Raw genomic sequence first — 17,669 nt, forward strand, 5'->3', positions numbered from 1 at the left:
TGTTTGGAATGAACAGTGCATGTTATTTGCGGTCATGTGCACTGCTCTATGCATACGCCAAACTACACATTTCATAGTCTCTAGTCCAGGGGTGCCCAACCAGTGGCCCGCAGAGCCCTCTGATGTGGCCCGCAGAGTCCTCTGATGTGGCCCGCGACCTCCTGCTCTGGGATGGAATAGAATACTGTTATTAAAGGTCAGTTTATTACTAAAATCACAGTGTATATATGGGCATATCTTTTCTGCAGTGGTTACTGGGCTGCTTTCAAACGGATCCGCAGGTGCAGAGCAGTTCACCTGCGGTTACCTGCACTGAGCCATAGGACTCGTACACACGACCGTTTTCCTCGACAGAATCCATCAAGAAACTTGGTGGCAAAGCTTTTTTGCCAAGGAAAACGGTCGTGTGTATGTTTTTAGTCGAGAAAACTGTTGTGGATCTCGACGAGCAAAAAAGAGAACAAGTTCTCTTTTTCCTCGTCTAGGAGTCTCAATTTCCTCGTCGTGTTTCTCATCGGGCTGGTTTACGACGAGGATCACGTTCGTGTGTATGCTTAGAAACCAGCGCATGCTCAGAATAAACTATGAGACGGAAGCGCACCTTCGGTAAAAGTAGCGTTCGTAATGGAGATAGCACATTCGTGCTGCGCATTTAAACCATCTTTAGAATAGTCCAAAAATGAACAATAATGATCTTCTTTTGCTGCTGATATTCACACAGAGTTCTGACTAACTTTTTGGAACATTTTTCATGCTGATCTCATGAATATTTTTGAATAATTTATATAGCCAGAATTTTTTTCTTTTTTCAAATACAGATCTTAAAGTGGAGTTCCACCCATAAATATAACATTACATCAGTAGTTTTAAAAAAATGTCATTAGTCCTTTACGATTTTTTTTTTTTTTTTAGATGCCTTCAAAGTGTTGTTGCTAGGCAGAATAGTTAATCTTCCCACTTCCTGCACCTAGGTGCTTAAGCTTCACCGCACAGACTCCTGGGAATGTAGTGGGTGTAACTTTCCAGGAGTCTGTGCACTCCCCAGTCTCAAAGAATCATGTGACTTGGACAGCACAGGTGCTGAAACCTGATCTGACACTGCTTGTGCATCTGCAAGGCTGAAATCCAGGAAGTCATACAGTCTGGCTTCATGATGCCCACACTTAAGATGGCCCCAGTCAATTTCTATTTTATAAAGTGTCTAAATGCTGTAACAACCTAACAAAACGGACCTTAGTTTACAGACTAACTTTACTAGAATACATTAAGCTTGTGTATTACAGGGGTATTTATATTTAAAAAGTGAAATTGTGGCCGGAACTCCGCTTTAATTTTTAATTATTATTTAATTTCTAGTCATCTCCATGATTTATTTTTTAATTTTGTTGTGTCAAGTTACCACCATTGTAACATTATTGTTTGGTCTTATCTGATCTGTCCCTTTATAATTAGACCTTTTTGTATTTTTTTTTTAAAGTTATCCTGCCTACTCACAAGCTAAATTTTTGGGTTGATTAAAAACACATAGGCAAGTATGAACTGTAAAACAAAATGACCACTTATTCTGGTAAAGAATATAAATAAAATAAATAGAAGGCAGCACTGAAGAACAGCAAGTCCTATGAAGAACGACCTGAAAACCTGAAACGAGCAGACAGGAACGCACTGTAAAACAAACACGACCTGACCACACGTCCTGAAAGACAAGATACGAACCCACAAGCACAAACTGAACCACAGAAAACGATCTGAAAGCACGAAGACTGAAAAGCGCGAATTGTCTCTCACCAAACTTTTACTAACGCGCGGCAACACGGGATTAGCAAAAGCAGCCCAAAGGGTGGCGCCAATGGAATTGAACTTCCCCTTTATAGTGTCGTTGTACGTGTTGAACGTCACCGCGTTTGAGATCGACGTGATTTTGTCTCGACAGTGTGTATGCAATTAAAGCTTGTCAAGATTCTCGACAAGCCTGACAAGGAACTCGTCGAGGAAAACGATGTTTCATTTACGATGAGTTCCTTGGTCGTCTGTACGAGGCCGTAGACTTCTGTTGCTACCTTCGAGTTTGGTGAGCTTTCTGAAAGTGCACCAAACCTGCAGAATATAATAGAAATCTATTGCAAAGTGCAGGAATGCCAAAGGTACACTGTGTTGTACCTGTTGTTCCGGTAAACCGCAGTGCATCCGTGTGAAAGCAGCCTTGGGCCCCTTTCACATGGTCAGTCTGACCAATTGGACCCTCCATTCACCTCTAAGTCGTGGCAGACATAAACAGACTTGTGTTCTACCCCCAATACGATCCGCTAAAAAGTATCGTGTGCTGTGTCCGCTCTGCATATGCAGAGCGGACACAAACATGCCATCCACCTGCTCCGCTCATTGTGGCCCGCGACGGATTACTAAGTCACTTACGTGGCCCTCGCTCTTTAAAAGGATGGGCACCTCTGCTCTAGTCCCTCTTGGGTGCAAACAACAGAGGGTGATTATGTTCCCACATATAGTGGGACCATGGAGAAGTAACATAGCCTCCCTCTAACATGAAGTTTGATCACTGCAGCAAAGAAAATAAATTTGGAGATTTGGAGGAGTCTAAGGCCCCGTACACACAGTCGGTTTGGTCCGATGAGAATGGACCGAAGTTCATTTTCATCGGACCAAACCGATTGTGTGTATAGGCTATCGGTCTGGTTTCCTTCGGTCCAAAATTTCTAAACATGCTTCAAAACCGAACCGATGGACCGCTGCCCCATCGGACCAAACCGATGGTTAGTACAGAAAAGCATCGGTTCAAAACCCGCGCATGCTCAGAATCAAGTCGACGCATGCTTGGAAGCATTGAACTTTGTTTTATTCAGCACGTCGTGTGTTTTACGTCACCGTGTTCTGACCCGATCGGATTTTGGACTGATGGTGTGTACACATATCAGGCCGTACGACCACTTCAGAGGTGAACCGATGAAAATGGTCCGACGAGCCAGTCTCATTGGTTTGGTCCGACCGTGTGTACGGGGCCTAAGAGCCATAGAAGATACTTTCTGTGTTAAAGAGAATTCTTAATCCTAAGAACCAACTATTAAAGTCCCTTATGATCGGTGTCCCTATGATCAGTGTGTGTCCCCTATGATCGGTGTGATCCATGATCGGTGTGTGTACCCCATGATTGTTGTGTGTTTCCCTCAAGATTGGTGTGTGTGCCCCATGATCGGTGTGTGTGCCCCATGATCAGTGTTATGTGCCCCATGATCAGTGTTATGTGCCCCATGATCGGTGTGTGTGCCCCATGATCGGTGTGTGTGCCCCATGATCAGTGTGTATATGCCCCATGATCAGTGTGTATGTGCCCCATGATCAGTGTGTATGTGCCCCATGATCGGTGTGTGTGCCCCATGATCAGTGTGTGTGCCCCATGATCAGTGTGTATGTGCCCCATGATCGGTGTGTGTGCCCCATGATCGATGTGTGTGTGCCCCATGATCAGTGTGTGTGTGCCCCATGATCAGTGTGTGTGTGCCCCATGATCGGTGTGCGTGTGCCCCATGATCGGTGTGCGTGCGCCCCATGATCGGTGTGTGTGTGTGTCCCATGATCGGTGTGTGTGCCCTATGATCGGTGTGTGTGTGCCCCATGATCGGTGTGTATGCCCTATGATCTATGTGTGCGCCCCATGATCAGTGTGTGCGCCCCATGATCGATGTGTGTGCCCCATGATCGATGTGTGTGCCCCATGATCAGTGTGTGTGTGCCCCATGATCGGTGTGTGTGTGCCCCATGATCGGTGTGCGTGTGCCCCATGATCGGTGTGCGTGCGCCCTATGATCGGTGTGTGTGTGCCCCATGATCAGTGTGTGCGCCCCATGATCGATGTGTGTGCCCCATGATCGATGTGTGTGCCCCATGATCGATGTGTGTGTCCCATGATCGGTGTGTGTTTGTGCCCCATGATCAGTGTGTATGTGCCCCATGATCGGTGTGTGTGCCCCTTGATCGGTGTGTGTGCCCCATGATCGATGTGTGTGCCCCATGAGCGGTGTGTGTGCCCCATGATCGGTGTGTGTGCCCCATGATCAATGTATGTGCCCCATGATCGATGTGTGTGTGCCCCATGATCGATGTGTGTGCCCCATGATCGATGTGTGTGTGCCCCATGATCACTGTGTATGTGCCCCATGATCGATGTGTGTGCCCCATGATCGGTGTGTGTTTGTGCCCCATGATCACTGTGTATGTGCCCCATGATCGGTGTGTGTGCCCCTTGATCGGTGTGTGTGCCCTATGATCAGTGAGTATGTGCCCCATGATCGGTGTGTGTCCCATGATCGGTGTGTGTGCCCCATGATCAGTGAGTATGTGCCCCATGATCGGTGGGTGTGTGACCCATGATCGGTGTGTGTGCCCCATGATCGGTGTGTGTGCCCCATGATCGGTGTGTGTGCCCCATGATCAGTGTGTGTGTGCCCCATGATCGGTGTGTGTGCCCCATGATCGGTGTGTGTGCCCCATGATCAGTGTGTGTGCCCCATGATCGTTGTGTGTGCCCCATGATCGTTGTGTGTGCCCCATGATCGTTGTGTGTGCCCCATGATCGGTGTGTGCGTCCCATGATCGGTGTGTGCGCCCCATGATCGGTGTGCGCAACCCATGATCGGTGTGTGTGTCCCATGATTGGTGTGTGTCCCATGATCGGTGTGTGCGTGTGTCCCATGATCGGTGTGTGTGTGCCCCATGATCGATGTGTGTGCCCCATGATCGGTGTGTGTTTGTGCCCCATGATCACTGTGTATGTGCCCCATGATCGGTGTGTGTGCCCCTTGATCGTTGTGTGTGTGCCCTATGATCAGTGAGTATGTGCCCCATGATCGGTGTGTGCCCCATGATCCGTGTGTGTGCCCCATGATCGGTGTGTGTGTCCCATGATCTGTGAGTATGTGCCCCATGATCGGTGGGTGTGTGACCCATGATCGGTGTTTGTTCCCCTATGATCAGTGTGTGTGTGTGCCCCATGATCGGTGTGTGTGCCCCATGATCGGTGTGTGTGCCCCATGATCGGTGTGTGTGCCCCATGATCGGTGTGTGTGCCCCATGATCGGTGTGTGTGTGCCCCATGATCGGTGTGTGTGTGCCCCATGATCGGTGTGTGTGTGCCCCATGATCAGTGAGTGTGTGCCCCATGATTGGTGTGTGTGTCCCATGATCGGTGTGTGTGCCCCATGATCGGTGTGTGTGCCCTATGATCGGTGTGTTTGCCCCATGATCGATGTGTGCGCCCCATGATCGATGTATGTGCCCCATGATCGGTGTGTGCCCCATGATCAGTGTATGTGCCCATGATCGGTGTGTGTGTGCCCCATGATCAGTGTGTGTGTGCTGCATGATCGGTGAGTGTGCCCCATGATCAGTGTGTGTGTGCCCCATGATTGGTGTGTGTCCCCCATGATCGGTGTTTGTGCCCTATGATCGGTGTGTTTGCCCCATGATCGATGTGTGCGCCCCATGATCGATGTGTGCGCCCCATGATCGATGTATGTGCCCCATGATCGGTGTGTGCCCCATGATCAGTGTATGTGCCCATGATCGGTGTGTGTGTGCCCCATGATCGGTGTGTGTGTGTGCCCCATGATCGGTGTGTGTGCCCCATGATCGGTGTGTGTGCCCCATGATCGGTGTGTGTGTCCCATGATCGGTGTGTGTGCCCCATGATCAGTGTGTTTGTGCCCCATGATCGATGTGTGTGCCCCATGATCGGTGTGTGTGTGTGTGCCCCATGATCGGTGTGTGTGTGCCCCATGATCGGTGTGTGTGTGCTGCATGATCGGTGTGTGTGCCCCATGATCGGTGTGTGTGTATCCCATGATCGGTGTGTGTGTGCCCCATGATCGGTGTGTGTGCCCCATGATTGGTGTGTGCGCCCCATGATCAGTGTGTGTGTTCCCCATGATCGGTGTGTGTGCCCCATGATCGTTGTGTGTGTTCCCCATGATCGGTGTGTGTGCCCCATGATCGGTGTGTGTGCCCCATGATCGGTGTGTGTGCCTCATGATCAGTATGTATGTGCCCCATGATCGGTGTGTGTGTGCCCCATGATCGGTGTGTGTGTGCCCCATGATCGATGTGTGTGCCCCATGATCGATGTGTGTGCCCCATGATCGGTGTGTGTGTGCCCCATGATCGGGGTGTGTGTGCCCCATGATCGGTGTGTGTGCCCCATGATCGATGTGTGTGCCCCATGATCGGTGTGTGTGTGCCCCATGATCGGTATGTGTGCCCCATGATCGATGTATGTGCCCCATAATCGGTGTGTGTGTGCCCCATGATCGGTGTGTGCCCCATGATCGGTGTGTGTGCCCCATGATCGGTATGCGTGCCCCATGATCGGTATGTGTGCCCCATGATCGATGTGTGTGCCCCATGATCGATGTGTGTGCCCCATGATCGATGTGTGTGCCCCATGATCGGTGTGTGTGTGCCCCATGATCGGTGTGTGTGCCCCATGATCGGTATGTGTGCCCCATGATCGGTATGTGTGCCCCATGATCGATGTATGTGCCCCATGATCGGTATGTGTGCCCCATGATTGATGTGTGTATCCCATGATCGGTGTGTGTGCCCCATGATCAGTGAGTATGTGCCCCATGATCGGTGTGTGTGCCCCATGATCGGTGTGTGCCCCATGATCGGTGTGTGTGTGTGTGCCCCATGATCGGTGTGTGTTCCCCATGATTGATGTGTGTACCCCATGATCGGTGTGTGCGCCCCATGATCGGTGTGCTCCATGATCGGTGTGTGTGCCCCATGATCGGTGTGTGTGCCCCATAATCGGTGTGTGTGTGCCCCATGATCGGTGTGTGTGCCCCATGATCGGTGTGTGCGCCCCATGATCGGTGTGTGTGTGTGTGTGCCCCATGATCGGTGTGTGTGCCCCATGATCGGTGTGTGTGCCCCATGATCGGTGTGTGTGCCCCATGATCGGTGTGTGTGTGCCCCATGATCGGTGTGTGTGCCCCATGATCGGTGTGTGTGCCCCATGATCGGTGTGTGTGCCCCATGATCGGTGTGTGCGCCCCATGATCGGTGTGTGTTTGTGCCCCATGATCGGTGTGTGTGTGCCCCATGATCGGTGTGTGTGCGCCCCATGATCGGTGTGTGTGCCCCATGATCGGTGTGTGCGCCCCATGATCGGTGTGTGCCCCATGATCGATGTATGTGCCCCATGATCGGTGTGTGGGAGGAGATGAGAACATGACATTTGTCACCCAGCTGAGGACAAGCGATCCCTGAGTCCTCCCCACACTGTCATGTAATTGTCGGGAGGCAGAAAGGGACGCTTCCCCTTTAAGATGAAGTGACTGCGATCAGGCCCCGCCCCCCTCGGTGACACAGCACTTGTAAATGTCCTATCAGTGATGTGTAGGCCGGAGACTCCGCCCTGAAGTGAGGAACAGTGGGCTGATGGAAATGTAGTGAGCAGTCTGAGACAGGCGCTGGGTGAATCGTTAGAGAACTGCTACACTGGGATGCTTTTGTCTGGAGTCTAATAGGAAATACATTGATATACATTGATAGCCCGAGCAGCACACTGTGTGCTCCTCCTGAGCCGCCGTACAGCCTCCTCTCCTCCTCCTCCTCCTTCCTCTTCTTCTGGTTTCTTACCCCGGGGCTTTTACCAATACACCAAAGTGGATGTAATATCTGGTGGATCTCCCGTCCAAAATGCTGCTGGTTTCCCAGCGCATAGAAGCACCACGCATGGAGCCTTATATACCAGTAAGTAACCTAGGGATCGCTAAAGTCTGCTTGTGTCTATTGATGCCCAGTGCCAGCTGGACCCCCTCCCCCGAAGTGGCACTTGCCCTGCATGTCTTCACCCACAAAGTGTGCTTATTGATAAACATCATCATGCCCTGTAAACACTCTCCTGCCCGCCCGCCATGCTCAGGGACTCTAGTTTCTCTAAAATGATACATTGTCAAAGAAAACAAACAAACAAAAAGATGACTGATGGTGAAATGATGAGAAGGAAGATGCTGTGTGGACAGTTCCGAGCTGATGGCAGAGGCTGGCTCTCCTCTCCTCTCTAATGTTCTGGGCTGGGTGATTTCTCCTAGATTAATGCTGACTGCCCAGGGACTAATAGGATTAAATCTGCCAATAAACTCTGCCTAGAAAAGCTGCAATATCCCTGTGCCTAATCATCGGGGCTGTGTGTTTAGTGGGTGACACCTTGGGTTAAGTAATGGGCAATGTGTGGGTGCTTCGCCCCCCTCCAGCATGGGGATGGTTAAAATGCTGGATAGGAGCCTGTTTGCCCCCTCTGGCACCTTGAATTGTTAAAATGCTGGAAAGGAGCCCCCTCCAGCATGGAAATGGTTAAAATGCTGGAAAGGAGCCCCTTTGCCCCCTCTGGCATGGTTATGGTTGTAATGCTGGAAAGGAGTCCCTTTGCCATGGGGATGGTTGTAATGCTGGAAATGAGCCCCCTCCAGCATGGAAATGGTTAAAATGCTGTAGAGGAGCCCCTTTGCCCCTCTGGCATGGGAATGGTTGTAATGCTGGAAATGAGCCCCCTCCAGCATGGAAATGGTTAAAATGCTGTAAAAGTGCCCCTTTGCCCCTCTGGCATGGGAATGGTTGTAATGCTGGAAAAGAGCCCCCTCTAGCATGGAAATGGTTAAAATGCTGTAGAGGTGCCCCTTTGCCCCTCTGGCATGGGAATGGTTGTAATGCTGGAAAGGAGCCCCCTCCAGAATGGAAATGGTTAAAATGCCGGAAAGGAGCCCCTTTGCCCCCTCCAGCATGGAAATGGTTAAAATGCTGTACAGTAGCCCCTTTGCCCCCTCTGGCATGGAAATGGTTAAAATGCAGGAAAGGAGCCCCCCCCCCCCCAGCATGGAAATGGTTAAAATACAGGAAAGGAGCCCCCCAGCATGGGAATGGTTAAAATACAGGAAAGGAGCCCCTACACCCCCCCAGCATGGAAATGTTTGTAATGCAGGAAAGGAGCCCCCCAGCATGGTTGTAATGCTGTAGAGGAGTCCTGAGTGTCATTCCGAGCTCTGCGATCACACAGATTGAATGGGTTGGGAGTGTTGCATGCAGCCTATTAATCTCCCGGCTCCCATTAGCCAGTAATAACCAGAATTACTTCATTTGTTGCTGTTCTGTGCAGGTCAGAGGTCACCTGGGTGTCACTGGCAATGAACAGAGCAGCAGGCTGGTAACTGCAGTGCAGAGACGTGTCATTCCTGACATGGGCATGACTTCTTTATTCTTGGTGTCATATGCTGCCCACTTCTTGTGCCTATTCCCTTTTTTTATATTCCATTGATTGTAGGCGGTTGGTGATTTACCAGGTGATCCCTTCCGCAGCAATGTATTGTCATCATTTGTAAGCTAAACACTTGATAAATGGAGCCCCCCCCTCATCATCTTTGGTAAAGTGACACCTGCCTGGCAGGCTTGTATTGTCAGTGAGTGGCAAAGCTGGAGCTGTTCTTGCTGGCAGAGCTGTGTCCAGCAGGGGGGGAATGTGTGTCTGTGTGCTGAGCTATTAAGGTAACCATACATGAAAAGGGGGGGTCATTAAGAGCTGATCAGACAGTGCGACCACTCTCGTTTTATAATGTAATCATGTTCTGGATAGCGACACTCGTCAGCGGCTCAGATCCACCAATATCTTTGGATTTCAAGGTGCAATCAGACGACTTTGGTAGATCTCTCCATACATTCACCTAGTGGCATTATTGGCAGATGACAATTCCTATACAATCTTCTTAAGGCTGACCACACTATATACAATCTTCTTAAGGCTGACCACACTATATACAATCTTCTTAAGGCTGACCACACTATATACAATCTTCTTAAGGCTGACCACACACTGTACAATCTGATTGTACAATCTTCTTATAGATGGCCATACACTGTACGCTTTTCCTTTAGATCACTCACTATAGAGTGCAAGGATACAATTTGAATGGGTTGTTTAGGTTTCACCAATCTTTATATTACATCATCCATTATACAATCTCCTTTAAATTTACCAAAACGATGTAATATGAACACAAACCTGAACAATCCATTCAAATTGTAGCTATTTCGGCAGGCCTTTGCACGGGTATATCTATAGAGGTGATTGTACAATCAGGTTGTATAGTCCAGTGATGGGGAACCTTGGCACCCCAGATGTTTTGGAACTACATTTCCCATGATGCTCAGTTACACTGAAGAGTGCATGAGCATCATGGGAAATGTAGTTCCACAACGTCTGGGGTGCCAAGGTTCGCCATCACTGGTATAGTGTATGGTCAGCCTTCAATCTGCCATGAGATGGGCTCGGGTGACCTCTGAACTCCAATCTCTAACCTATTAGAACTTGCACACTTTTTTTTTACTCCAGTGGGCATCAGGCCAGGTCATGCCTGCCCCACGTCTCGTATAACCTAGAGGCGGGTTGTGGGGCGGGAATGACCCGACTTTCAGCTTATTGGAGTATTACAAAGAGTGTAAGTTCAGAGTTCAGGTAGACATACATTGGGAGGATGCCCAAGCTCCTCTGTAGTTGATGGTAGATTTAAAGTTGATCATACACTATGCAATGCAATTGTACAATCTCCTTCAAGATACCAATGCATTAGATATCCTGACTGTACAAATTGCTTTAGATCTACCATCAATTATTTAACGCAGGGGCCTGCCTGATTGGATACAATTTGAATGGCTTATTTAGGTTTGTCCTCGTATTACATCGTTTTATTACAGTAAAGCAGATTGCATAATCCGATTGTATAGTGTCTGGCCAGCCCTAAAGAGCAACGGCAGTCTGCTCACATAATTTGTAATAAAAACATCTTTGCCATTCTGAAGCTTCGCTCCAACCACTTTGCATCTTATTTTATATCTACTGTAAATCTGTACTTGCCAAATATGCTGCAGAAATCTCCCTCCACTTAGTCTGGCTGCAGCCATTTTAACTGTGGGCGGGTGAAGCTGCTGCCTGTTCACTTCCTGGATTTACACAGGCACACCTCCAGCTCTGCAGCTCTCATTGTTCCTCTTATGACTCCCTTCCTGGCAAACTATCGAGAGTGAGAGAGAGAGCTGAGTGTGATGTCATAAGACAAGAAACAGGAAGTGGGCTGTATAAGGTACTTACTGGAAGAAAAAAAAAGGTTTACTATCCAAACAACAAGGGCAGAAGATTTAATGGATGGAAAGATGAAGAAATGACTGAAGTTCCGGTTTAAGCTGGATACACACTATGCAACTTTTGTTGTTCGATTCCCTTCAGATTTACCATGTGGCGTGTGGGCCGGCCTGATTGCATACAAATTGAAAGTGTTTAGGTTTGATCTTATATTACAGTAAAACCTTGGTTTGAGAGTAACTTGGTTTGAGAGCGTTTTGCAAGACAAGCACATTTTTGTAATAGTTTTTGCCTTGATATACAAGCGATGTCTTGATATAAGAGTAGCATCATGTCACAACTGAGTATAAAAAAGGAGAGGAGCCTCTAAGTGTAGCAACATGGTTACATTTAATGAAGGTACAACATTTAGCAACTTATTGCTACACTTATGCCGCGTACACACGATCGGATTTCTGATGGAATAAAATCCGATGGATTTTTTTTCGTCGGAAATTCGATTAAAGCTGACTTTCATCAGTCTTGCATACACACTATCAGACGAAATTCTGACCGTGCCAAAACGCGGTGACGTAAAACACTACGAGGAGCCGAGAAAAATAAAGTTTAATGCTTCCGAGCATGCGTCGACTTGATTCTGAGCATGCCTTTGATGGAGTTCCATACAGACGATCGGAATTTCCTTCCGATCCATAGGAGAAATTTAAAACATGTTCTATTTTTTTTTTTTTACACCAATGGGAATAAAGACCGATGGGGCCCACACACGATCGGTTTCTCAGATGAAAAAAGCCCATCGGACAAACCGATCGTGTGTACGCGGCTTTAGAGGCGCCTCTCTTCTCTTTTATACCCTGTAAGAAAAATGTGTTGATATACAAGTGCTTTGGATTACAAGCATGTTTCTGGAATGAATTATGCCTGCAAACCTAGGTTTTACTGTATATGGTTTTGGTAAATCTTATGAAAAAAAAATCAAAAGAAAATTGTATAGGGGTAGATTCATAAAGAAGTTACGCTGGCGTTTCTATTGATATGCCGCGTAACTTCTAGTTTGCTCCGGCGTATCTTTTTTCTGTATTCAGAATACAAGATACGCCAGAATTTGGATAAGATCCGACTGGCGTAAGTCTCTTAGGCCGTCGTATCTTAATTGCATATTTACGCTGGCCGCTAGGTGGCGCTTTCGTCGATTTACGCGAGGAATATGCAAATTGGGTAGATACGCCGATTCAGAAACGTACATCCGCCCGGCGCATTTCTTTACGTCGTTTACGTTAGGCTTTTTCCGGCGTAAAGTTACCCCTGCTATATGAGGCGTATCCTATGTTAAGTATGGACGTCGGAACCGTGTCAAATTTTTCAATTTTTACGTCGTTTGCGTAAGTCGTCCGTGAATGGGGCTGGCCGTAATTTACGTACACGTCGAAAGCAATGAGTCTTTGCGGCGTAATTTGGAGCATGCGCACTGGGTTACGTCCACGGACAGCGCATGCGCCGTTCGTTAAAAACGTCATTTACATGGGGGTCATGCTTTATTTACATAAAACACGCCCACCTCTTCACAATTTGAATTAGGCGCTCTTACGCTGGGACATTTTACGTTACGCCGCCATAACTTAGAATGCAAGTGCTTTGTGAAAACAGCACTTGCCTCTCTAACTTACGGCGGCGTATCGTATATGTGATACGCTACGCCTGCCTAACGTTAGGCACGTCTACCTGAATCTGGCTAATAGTGTGTATCCCGCTTTAGATCTTCCATCAACTATGTAGTGAAAGGGTCTGCCTGATTATATACTATTGGAATGGATTGTTTGCGTTTGTCATAGTTTTGGTAAATCTAGAGGAGATTGTGAAATCAAATTGTATGGTGTATGTCCGGCGTTGCTTGTTATGGTGCGCTGATTTGATCTTTGCACATATCTCAGTAAAATGCTGTACTGTATTGTATATTCTGTATTGTATATTCTAGTGTGTGAGAAATGACAGTTCCTACTTGTGTTCTGGACGTTTTTACTTGACAATTATTACACGCGGGATATCCTCTTGGGTGGAGCAATGCGCACAGGTTGGTCCCTGGTGGCACTCTTGCACCTGGCACTGGAGAGGTTAAGGACGGTTGCTCCTGCACCACATTGCACTGGCCAGCAGAAGTGCAAGGAAAACTCCCTCTGAGCCTCTCAGACACAGTGTGGGAGATTGGTGCTGGCTCATGTTTTTTAAAACTGGTTTCTTTGCCCCCCCCCCCCTCCACCCTTCACCCCCCCCCCCCACCCACTCGCTGGTTAACCCCTGCATTGGCCGAGACTCAGAGTGGATAATGGTGCTTGAAATTCATAGAGCTTGATGGGAGCCTCCAGCAGACGAAGCGTTAAACCCATGATTCCCTTGTTGACTGTCCTTTAGAAGTCAGTGGCAGTTCATGTCAATCCATTGTGTACATTATACCCTCACACGACAGCAGGTTGTGATGCAGTATTAATAAGCGTTTCCCTCTCTCTGTACAAAGGATGGAGTAATATGTTCTGTTTAAGATTAAACATCTTCATTCAATGCTGCAGCAAGCCGTCTTTCTCCAGTGAAGTGTAACAACTAGCTACATCAAACAGTGATGAGTGAAAGGCACAGTTCCTGGGAGCTCAGCTTATTGTTTTTACATGAAACAAGTCTATAAATTCAAGCCTACCTGTTCGATCGGCGCAGGATATTAATCTATTGAGTCCAAATTGTTACTTTACAAATTAGAATCTGGATTTACTCTGATGGTGACAACGCAGATAACGCTTACACATAACAAACTTGGCATTACGCCTGAAAAGTACATTTTTTTTTTTTTTTTTTGTCATCGACGATCAGATTATTTTTTCAGTTTCTACATCATCTGTGTATTTCTGCAGTAGTTTCACTGTTCTGTTCACTTCCTGCTTGTCTGATTGTTACTGACCACCGTGAAGGGAGGCTTTACTGCGGTGGTCAGTGACGTGCTCACCCCCTCCTGGGAACTACATCTGTGCGGCAGGACGCTCTCTACGTGTTAGAGACTTCAAGGGGGTGTGAATTACTGGGTGTGCCGCAATGCATACTGGGAAATGTAGTTCTTACATGAACGAGCACCGCAAACCAGGAAGTGAATGAGAGAACAGAAACTAGAACTCCGGAGGTTATATAGATGAAGGAATGAAGGAATTTAATAGGTATTTACTCGTTTTTTACAGAATCATTACACTATTCTGTCTGTCTACCTTGCAGACATTAATTTTAGGCAAAAAAATGTTTTCCTTTATGACTCCTTTAAGTTTGACTCTTCAGTCAGGGATGAAATATTGATTGAAAATAACAGCTGCTTAAAAAACTGGGCTAGAGGCGTTGGCACCCTGAAGTTTGGTTGAATGATGTCATCCTCCGGTTTGATGTTGGTATGACTGTGGAGGATGCTAATATAAAGTTGTTAAGTTGGCAGCTTCTGTACCACAAAGGATTTGCACAATTACCTAGGGTTATTATTTAGTGACACCACCAAAACTTGTATTACTAATTTTATACACAATCTATGTATGGAATTAACCAATTTTGTTTGACTCTAGTAGAGCTGGGCAAAAAATGGCGTCCGGCCTCGCGGACTAGGCCAAAACCGCGGCCTCGCCTAAAAACTCCTGCCCGCAGCTCCTCAGGACCGGCGCGGTGTCAGCTTTTTTTTATAAAAGTTTTTTTGCACAGCCCTAGACTCTAGTACTGTGGTGTGGCATTTCAGTTCTAGATTTATATGTATCAGCTTCTTGGAGTTTGACACTTCCTCTTGAGACTCCCAGCTTCTGAGTGTACATAACAGTGTCAACATTTTCCTTTTATTAAAATTAGCTTTGTGATAGTTTCATATGGTCATGAAGACCATATGAAACCATCACAAAGCTAATTTTAATAAAGGAAAATGTTGACACTGTTATGTACACTCAGAAGCTAGGAGTCTCAAGAGGAAGTGTCAAACTGCAAATAAGTAATGCCAAATAAAAGGAAGAAAATATACTTCTTTTCAAGGTAAGCCTACCAGTTCTGATGAAAGCTAATGGCCTGGCTGCCGTGCTGACCCACAGATGCATACCTTTAGGTATTCTCATGACTAAATATGCAATAAGGATATCTATTTTTTTTTTTTTTTTTTTTAAAGCTAAATGTTGTCTGTAGCAGTGATCGCTGCCTGGACATTGCAGATAATTCATCATGGCTGCGCCCACTGTTGATTTAGCATTGCATTAAAACAAACCTAGAGATTGATAGACTCAGCAGGAACATGTCAACATTATCTAATCTGTGAACTTCAGCTTGTCCAAGGACTATTTTGTTGGCCACAGATTCCCTTTAAATGACATCACATTTGTTGAATGTAGCTCCATAACCAGAAAGACAGGAGAGTGAAATAAATTGTACACTGCCAGACAGCTGTGCTAAAAAATTTCCATCTGTTTTCGAACCGCGCTACCCGGCATATCATTGGATACTGAGGTGTTCAAGTGGCATTCGAATGTTGGTGTTACTTGGAGGACAGTGTGGGTGCTGCAGTTTGCCAAGACCAGGCCGAGAGTATTATCTTAAATAAAATTTCCAAAGTCATTATGACATATCAAGGGAAAAAATAATGTTAGATTAGTGATTAGAGAACTGATAATAAATATAGTTTTAATGTGTCATTTGCCAAAGTGCTTGTTCAGTGACCTCTAGAGTTTGTTGAGAAGGGTCAAATGAGTTTTCTATGTGTAGCCGTGTACCCGCTTTCCCCTCCCACTCCATGTGCAGTGGTGCCAGGTCCTTGGATCACCTGCTCTGCTTTTGTTAGGGTGGCATCCTGCAGCTAATCCCTCTTGTCTGTAAATGGGAAACACGGCCAGTTCTTATTTACACTCCCATGGAAAATAGGCTGGCCGTCATGGAAATAAAATAGATTGTTTTTTCCTCCCTTTATTGCAGATAACCTCCTGACACTGTATCACACAGCCATTTCTTGTTTTAATAAGCTATTATTGCAAAGCACACAGTAAAGGAAGTTAAGACGGGTGAGCCAATTTTATCTGTGACTATTTTCATTGTTATTATGGTCTGGGCTGCAGTCCCACTAGCTTCTAATGACCAGTAATGTAACTTTAGTGGAAAGATGGAATGCTCATTTCTGTACATCATGCTTCAGTAAGGTGTTGCTTCTGGTTTCTAGTAAATCGGCTGTAGCCCAAAGACTGCCTGGCCTGCCTTCTGCAAGGCACCAGCATGGAAATATAAAGGGGCTTACACAAATAAAAATAGTTGCTGTCTATTAGAGATTCACCCTCTTTGCTAGAAAACATAGGGCTAGATTCATAGAGAGTTACGCCGGCGTATCAGTGGATACGCCGTCGTAACTCTGAATCTACGCCGTCGTAAATTTAAGCGTATTCTGGAAACCAGATACGCTTAAATTAGGCTAAGATAAGAGCGGCGTAAGTCTCCTACGCCGTCGTATCTTAGGGTGCATATTTACGCTGGCCGCTGGGTGGCGCTTCTGTCGATTTCAGCGTAGAATATGCAAATGAGCTGGATACGCCGATTCAGAAACGTACGTACGCCCGGCGAATTTTTTTACGTTGTTTGCGTTAGGCTTTTTCCGGCGTAACGTTACTCCTGCTATATGAGGCATAGCCAATGTTAGGTATGGACGTCGGGACAGCGTCGAATTTTGCGTCGTTTGCGTAAGTCGTTTCGCGAATAGGGCTTTGCGTAAATTACGTTCACGTCGAAAGCATTGACTATTTGCGACGTGATTAGGAGCATGCACACTGGGATACGTTCACGGATGGCGCATGCGCCGTTCGTTGGAGACGTCATTTATGTGGGATCATGTTTTATTTACATAAAACACGCCCACCTCTTCTCAATTTGAATTTGGCGCGTTTATGCCGGCAGATTTACACTACGCCGTCGTAACTTAGGGCGCAGGTCCTTTGTGAATCCAGCCCCAGCCTCACTAAGTTATGGCGGCGTAGCGTATCTGAGATACGCTACGCCCGCACAAACTTACGGTGGGCTATATGAATCTAGCCCATGGTCACCATTTCTATTGTCCTATGAGATGTAGTGACAAGTACATCCATGCAGCTGTTGCTGATGAAGCTTCTATAATGCCTCGTACACATGATCCGAATTACCCATGGAAAAAGTCAGACGGAAATTCCGACCGTGTGTACGCCCCATCGGAAATTCCGACGGAGTTAGAAAGAGAACATATTCTCTTTTTTTTTCGGCGGGAAAAATTTATATTGGAAATTCCGTTCGTCTGTATGGAACTTCGACGGAGAAAAAAACATGCATGCTCAGAAACAATTCGACGCATGCTCGGAAGCATTGAACTTCATTTTTCTAGGCTCCTCATAGTGTTGTACGTCACCACATTTTTGACGGTTGGAATTTGGTGTGTCCGTGTGTAAACAAGACAGCTTGAACGGAATTCCGTCGGAAAAACCCGTCTGAGTTTTTTCCGACGGAAACTCCGATCGTGTGT

General features: G+C 46.9%; 1 protein-coding gene across 1 annotated transcript in view; it reads left to right on the plus strand.

The window, feature by feature from the left end:
* Positions 1 to 7,427: 7,427 nt before the first annotated feature.
* The window catches only part of MAMLD1 (mastermind like domain containing 1), a 258,956-nt gene continuing 248,714 nt past the window's right edge, over positions 7,428 to 17,669 (plus strand). Inside the window, exon 1 of the mRNA XM_040323798.1 lies at positions 7,428 to 7,764. Coding sequence (XP_040179732.1) covers positions 7,711 to 7,764 — 54 coding nt within the window. The 5' untranslated portion in view covers positions 7,428 to 7,710. The remainder of the gene's footprint in view (positions 7,765 to 17,669) is intronic.

The sequence above is a fragment of the Rana temporaria genome, chromosome 9 (genome assembly GCF_905171775.1).
Source record: "Rana temporaria chromosome 9, aRanTem1.1, whole genome shotgun sequence".
NCBI lineage: Eukaryota > Metazoa > Chordata > Amphibia > Anura > Ranidae > Rana > Rana temporaria.